The sequence below is a fragment of the Doryrhamphus excisus genome, chromosome 2, assembly GCF_030265055.1.
Source record: "Doryrhamphus excisus isolate RoL2022-K1 chromosome 2, RoL_Dexc_1.0, whole genome shotgun sequence".
Classification (NCBI taxonomy): Eukaryota; Metazoa; Chordata; class Actinopteri; order Syngnathiformes; family Syngnathidae; genus Doryrhamphus; species Doryrhamphus excisus.
Genome location: NC_080467.1, coordinates 10852725 through 10860081, shown reverse-complemented (window position 1 = coordinate 10860081; position 7357 = coordinate 10852725). Strand labels below are relative to the sequence as shown.

The window sequence follows — 7357 nt, the reverse complement described above, 5'->3', positions numbered from 1 at the left end:
GAGCCTATCCCAGCTGAGGCGGGGTACACCCTGGACTGGTGGCCAGCCAATCACAGGGCACATATAGACAAACAACAATTCACACTCACATTCATACCTATGGACAATTTGGAGTCGCCAATTAACCTAGCATGTTTTTGGAATGTGGGAGGAAACCCACGCATGCACGGGGGGGAACATGCAAACTCCATACAGAGTTGGACGAGGATGGAATTGAACTCGGGTCTCCTAGCTGTGTGGCCTGTGCGCTAACCACTCGACCGCCGTGCAGCCATGTACCATATTATTATGATAATATATTTACAGCATGGGGCGGCATGGTGGTCTAGGGGTTAGCGCACAGACCTCACAGCTAGGAGACCAGGGTTCAATCCCACCCTTGGGCATCTCTGTGTGGAGTTTGCATGTTCTCCCCGTGCATGCGTGGGTTTTCTCCGGGTACTCCGGTTTCCTCCCACATTCCAAAAACATGCTAGGTTAATTGGCGACTCCAAATTGTCCACATAGAATGTGAGTGTGAATGGTTGTTTGTCTATATGTGCCCTGTGATTGGCTGGCGACCAGTCAAGGGTGTACCCCGCCTTACGCCCGAAGACAGCTGGGATAGGCTCCAGCACCCCCGCGACCCTTGTGAGGAAAAGCGGTAGAAAATGAATGAATGAATTTACAGCATGGGGCTGTACATAATGTAACTCATCTTGTAAAATAAGCTAGCATTAGCTTGTTTATTATCATTTTCATCTATTTTACCCCTGAGCTGCATCCTCAAAAATCAAAGGATACAGGGACTATTTAGATATTTTTAATTTTGGGGAAAAAAAGGCGGGGGCAAATTTTTTTTTGACATACAGTGGTTACATGTTACGTGCAGTATGCTAACCCACGGGTCTTAAATGTGCGGCCTGGGGGCCTTTGTGGACTATAGCTGTTTTTTCCTTGGATGCGTTTTGAACACTTGACCACAAGTGTGTGTTTGTGTGTGTGTAGGCGGTTGCTAACTCTTAGCGAGGTGTCGGAGGCGGTCCATGCAACGTAGCGCGCTCCTTCATTTGTCATCTCCGCTTAAGATGGAGGATAAGAGATGGATAGTGACAGCCATGTTAATTGCTTCTCCTTCTCGTCAGCTGCGAGGAGGGGGGGGGGGTGTTGGCAACCATTAATCATCTTGTTGTTGTCTGCATGTGTACACAAATTCTCGTACTTTCTGCCTTGGTTTTGACGTCGCCACCCTTGGAAGAAACACTTCCTGCTTGGAATTTCAGTCAATCATCTCCGCACTTGTGCATAAAAGGTAGATGAAGGGTCCTGGGCCCTCCCGAATGAAGGCAGTGTGAAATACGTCGACAGGGGCGTTATGAAGTATTGACCTGACTTCACTTGAGGGTGGCGTCTGCTTTGTCATTCAGGGGAGACAAACGGCTCTGTCGAGGGTCATACTGGATTGTTGTGGAGGGGCTCAACCTTTACCTGAATGCATTGATTTGTGTGATGGAAATTTCCTAATAACTCGAGCCGGCTGGCCTTCTGGGTTGGGTATATGGGTGGATGCTAAGGGTGCCGTGTCAGCTGAGGGGGTGCCTTATGTACAGCATGTTACCTTTGACTTAATTTAGCGATTTTTATGAGTGAAAATGCATAATTTTAGCAAAATGTATTGGCTTTTAATGGGTCCTATTTTACCACAAAACAGACATAATGAATATTCATTCATTCTTTTTCTACTGCTTTTCCTCACGAGGGTCGTGGGGGTGCTGGAGCCTATTCCAGCTGCAAGAAGCAGGGTACACCCTGGACTGGTGGCCAGCCAATCACAGGGCACATATAGACAAACAACCATTCACACTCACATTCATACCTATGGACAATTTGGAGTGGCCAATTAACCTAGCATGTTTTTGGAATGTGGGAGGAAACCGGAGTACCCGGAGAAAACCCACGCATGCACGGGGAGAATATGCAAACTCCACACAGAGATGGCCGAGGGTGGGGAAAGACAAAATAAGAAGCCAAAAAGTTACCACTTCCACACAAAATAGGAGGAGAACTCATTCATTCATTCATTTTCTACCGCTTATCCTCACGAGGGTGGCGGGGTGCTGGAGCCTATCCCAGCTGTCTTTGGGCGAGAGGCGGGGTACACCCTGGACTGGTGGCCAGCCAATCACAGGGCACATATAAACAAACAACCATTCACACTCACATTCATATATATGGACAATTTGGAGTGGCCAATTAACCTAGCATGTTTTTAGAATGTGGGAGGAAACCGGAGTACCCGGAGAAAACCCACGCATGCACGGGGAGAACATGCAAACTCCACACAGAGATGGCAGAGGGTGGACTTGAACCCTGGTCCTCCTAGCTGTGAGGTCTGCGCTAACCACTCGATCGCCGTGCCGCCCCTTATTAATGAATATATTTTAGAAATTTGAAGTGCACAGTGGTGATGCATTACTGTATCATTAGTTACTCATTTATTGACATATTTGTATTTTGTGAGTATTTTAGAGATTTGTGGTATTGATTTGTAATTTGTTGTGGCAGGCTATCTTATGAACAGCAAAACAATGCCATTGTAGTTCTTTGGCAAGTGTTTGTAAATTGGAGGGGTGGTGTTAATCGTTCAATGCAATAAGCCGAGATGTGGAATGGGATTGGAGAAAAGTCGTAAAGGATGTGTTTTCCTTCCCTATCATCAGCTCTTTTCTCAACTGCGCATGGAAAATGCTGAGAGTCTCGTTTCAGAGACGAGGCGGATGGATGAGCAATGAAGGGAATCGACGGTGGTCCCCCCCCCCCTTCTCCATTCACCCACCCCCTCCCTCATGTGCGCTGCTCGCAAAACAACAAACCATCTTGGTGTGACTCACAGCTGGGAATTCCTTGGGTGGCGAAACGGGGCTGCGGGAGCGCGTCTTCGCCTCAGCGCTCTCCTCTTGAATGGAGATGACAGCTGGGAGCGGAGCGCTGGGGCCCACTCTTCATTACTGAACATCCACAGGAAGCATCTAGCATGATGTGTGGAAGGCAAAGCTTAGTCTTTTACCATCAACCACCACCACCAACTTGCACAATGAGATCAAAATGGTGAAGGAAACTACCGTTATCGCTCCACCACCTCACCTGAGGCCTCTGTGTACTTCACTGGACCTCCATTCAGCCAAAGTCCAAGTGTCCTCACATGTAGCTTTTTTTTTGGTTGCTTCTTCTTCCAACACAAGGATCGGCCTCAACACAGGAAAAAAATATTCACACACACACACATCATAAAACATGTGTCAGGGGCACTGTTGTTTTACTGACCTGCACCAAAAACACTAGACCAAGATCAACTATATGACAGGAGCACTCTGTTTATTTAAGGGTCTGTTGCAAAAAAAAATTATCAGCAAAGATCCTCTATTTAAAAGGAGTGCTCTGCTGTTTCTTCAGCACTTACTGCAAAGAAAGCCAGTCAAAGATCAGGTGTGACAGGAGTGCTCGCTTGTTTCTTAAACGCATACAAAAAATGCCAGCCAAAGATCCTCTATACAGTACGTCAGGAGCACTGCGTTGTTTTTAATGAGCTACAGTAAAAACACTAGACGAAGATCATCTATATGACAGGAGCACTCTGTTCTTTTGTGAGGGTCTGTTGCAAAAAAATAATAATTCTCAGCAAAGATCCTCTATTTAAAAGGACTGCTCTGCTGTTTCTTCAGCACTTACTGCAAAGAAAGCCAGTCAAAGATCCTCTGTGTGACAGGAGCGCTCTGCTGTAACTCTGCAAAAAAATGTTAGTCAAAGATCAGGTGTGACAGGATGTGACAGGAGTGCCCGCTTGTTTCTTAAACGCATACAAAAAAAATGCCAGCCAAAGATCTTCTATACAGTACGTCAGGAGCACTCTGTTGTTTTTAATGAGCTACAGTAAAAACACTAGACCAAGATCGTCCATGCGACAGGAGCACTGTTCTTAAGCACCTACTGCAAAATAAATGCTAGTCAAAGATCCTGTATGTGACAGGAGTGTTTTGCTGTTTTAAAGACCTGCACTATACCGAGATTGTCTATGTGACAGGAGCACTGTGCTGTACTTCGGCATCTGCTGCAAAATAAAAAATAATAATAATTCTATATTATTATGTCAAAGATCGTCTATTTGAGAAGAGCACTCTTCTGATTGTTAAGGAGCTCCTACCAAAAGTGCATGAAAGGCAACAGGTGTCTATACAGGTTAATGATGGTCATTCTGCCATCTAGTGGTGGAGCACTGAATCGCATTCAACGTCATTCACGTATCCTGTGAGTAGCCAGATGAATACGGCTGCAGAACAGCAGTGCCGCCTGCTGGCCGATTAGCATATTACCGCTAAAACAGCACTTTGACCCTTGACCTGCCAGTATGGTGATAATTAGGTTATAGTGTGGCTTGTAGCAGCAGTTATCATATAAAAGCTGCAATTTGAACCTGAGCAAAGGTATTGTTTTTCACGTGCCTCCATCTTGTCCCATGTTGAGGGAAGGTGGGGGTGCGTGGCGGGGTTCTGGGGGCAGCCGCCATTCTCACTCAGGCGGGTAACGACCGTAACCCGGGCCAGGGAATAGGGAGAAACCGCTGAGCTGGCAAAATCCGCCTGTCCCGGGAAGGTCAGCGCGTTGCCGGTGAGGCTGACAAATGACTTGTATTTCGCTCGATGACGTTCTGCTCTGTTGGCTTTAACCAGGGGGGGTGTGGGGGGTGGGGAGGAGGAAGACCGCTGTGGTACAAAAGCAAGCATTGTGGTTGGCAAGTCATTACATGAGGATGCTGTTTCCTAATACTATATATATATATATATATATATATATATATATATATATATATATATATATATATATATATATATATATATATATATATATATATATATATATGCCTCTATGCTGCTTGAAATTGTACCACTACATTCAACCCCTTCAGGCCTATTCCATACATTTGTATACTATATTTATAGTATATATTTTATAGTATATATTTTTTATAGTTTTTATGATTTTTATTCCTATTGAAATATATTTTATCATAATATATTTGTGTGTACTTGTGAGATATTTGGTGTATGTCTTAAAAGTGGTTTAAATTACTACAGACTATTATTACTATGATAATACTGTAATGTTTATGTTGTAAAATAATTGAACTTCTGGTATCGTCCAGGAGAGGGCACTATTTCGCAAGTACAACACTTACAGTACAACACAGTACTGCATGCAATGCGTGTAAGTAATCGCAACCAGCTGCCAGCAGAGGGCGCTTTTAGCTTACAATATGACTGAAATGACACACAATTATCATTTTAAATAAACCTGCAATATAGGTCAAAATTAAAGCACGTCAAGAAAAAATATTTAAGAAAAATTGTGCATTTCTAAGCAGTTGTGCACTTTCCACTGTGAGTCAAAATATTCCTGTTTGAGCAACATGCGTCTCGAAAGAGGACGTGATCTAATCGAATTGCAGCTTCATCAGCACAGCTTGAGTCATGTGTCTGTATGGGCTTTAGAATGAATCATAAAAAGACTATTTATATGTTACCATGGTCACCTGCATCATGCATGCCTGATACTTTCTGCAGTCGCAGTATGTTTTTGTGAAATGTCTTCCTCCGGATGCTTGCAACAGGAGTTACATTGTGCAGCTAATACGTTGTGATTGCGCAGCAAATGTCTGTCTTGTGGTTTCCAGGTCTCATGATTCGGTGGAATGACATCTGACTAGCAAGAAGAACCCATGACATGATGAAGGCTACACTCCGGGGGAATTGGTGCACAGTGGGAAGCTATGGACCACGTCATATGAAAAAGGTTACCGGGGATATACACTCCAGGAAACATAGCATTAAAGTTTCATAATTCTTCAGCAAATGGTCAGTGACCCCCTGCGGGGACACGTCGACCACCTTTACTCAAATTTGACATGGCCGTTCTCTAAAGGTGTGTGCCAAATTTGCTCATTCATTCTCCCACTTAAAAGTATTTTGAATGTAAATTTCTGCATCTGCACGTTTACCCGGATTTGCACCAAAGCGTTAAGGCCTCAATGCCATGTGGCACATTGTATTGTATTCTGCGTGGATAATACAATTTCATTTTTAAAAGACATTTTATACAAAATATATTCAAGATGGAAGTTTGGGGATTTCCTTCCAGCAGTGGTGAAGCTAAATTAGGCTCAATAAGCGTCAGTGGAGCTCTCTATTTCCAGTGCGATAAACGCAGGGGGCGGGGCCTGCCTCCCAAATTAGGACGGGCTTTGGTGACGTCACGGGAGCCAGCGCCCCTTGCTCACCGCACAAGTTGGAGCACGCACGAGACCTGCGGATACGTCAAGCGAACATGGCGGAGACCCTGAAGGCTGTCACTAGCATACACAGAGGAAGACACGACGTCGTCTGAACGAACAACACGGATTACCTTCCCCTGAGGCCTCCTGTCAACATTTTTAATCGGCGTTTGGTTCCTGTTTTTTCGCCTCTTCTTGGCCGCAGGCGGCGAAATAGCTGGGAAGGGGGCGGCGGAGCTCAGCTGACGGCAAACAGCAAGCAGCGCGAACATTTGAATATAATGTTAGCTAACCCCTACAGATAGCCAACATTTCCTCAGCCGCCGACAATAAAGTGTCGCGCTTGGAGCCTTTTCTATTATTAATATTACTATTATCGTTTTATTTAAACCAGCATGCGTCGGTGATCTATTGCTCCGAATTAACGAGTCGCAATCCCGAGGTGTTAGCCACCTAGCGCGCTAACGACATGTCGGACAATCAGAGCTGGAACTCCTCCGGCTCAGAGGAGGACTTGGAGCCCAAAGAGGATCCAGGACACCCGGTCGGCGTCGGTGAGTTCAGCGGGGTCCTCAGCAAGGTAAGTCGCCTCATTTTCTTAATCATGTGACGTCACGTCCGTGCTCTTAATCTTTACCCAACGCAGTTTAGCATCAAATGACAATGTTGGATGCGACCACGCCTCTCAATACATGAAAGTTAGCCGACAGAACCGAGTCAAGACTGTGTTGGAAGTTGCCAATAGAGAAAATTTAATTGGTCAGTTCCAGGGTCAAACTGTCACCATCATGTAATCTTTATTGTCTATACAAAAAGTGTGAACATTAGTAACATTTCACATGACTCTAAAATAAGTTAGCCACTGTTAATAATTATACACAGTGAAACATCTAAAGCAATAATTACCAACCTATTGTTTTTACCACTTTGGTCTTTACTTTAGGCTGCTGCTACTTTGCCATGCACTCATCTTTCAGTGTTTTTCCCCTCATTGTCATGTCACAGGAATACAAAAAAAGACAAACCTTCATTTCATGAATGCGAGTTTCTGAC

General features: G+C 44.7%; 1 protein-coding gene and 1 long non-coding RNA gene across 3 annotated transcripts in view; one reads left to right on the top strand and one right to left on the bottom strand.

Annotated features, from left to right (window-relative positions):
* LOC131105462 (ceramide transfer protein-like) overlaps positions 1–7357 on the top strand; it is a 45368-nt gene that overhangs the window by 21934 nt on the left and 16077 nt on the right. For both annotated transcript variants that reach the window (XM_058053608.1, XM_058053604.1), the window contains exon 3: positions 5708–6884. In XM_058053608.1, coding sequence (XP_057909591.1) covers positions 6774–6884 — 111 coding nt within the window. In that variant the 5' untranslated portion in view covers positions 5708–6773. The remainder of the gene's footprint in view (positions 1–5707; positions 6885–7357) is intronic.
* Positions 3630–7357, bottom strand: part of LOC131105475 (uncharacterized) — a 15664-nt gene continuing 11936 nt past the window's right edge. The window contains exons 4-5 of the long non-coding RNA XR_009119941.1: positions 7330–7357; positions 3630–3763 (exon numbers count right to left, since the gene is read on the bottom strand). The exon at positions 7330–7357 is cut by the window's right edge and continues 42 nt beyond it. This is a non-coding gene — a long non-coding RNA (uncharacterized LOC131105475). The remainder of the gene's footprint in view (positions 3764–7329) is intronic.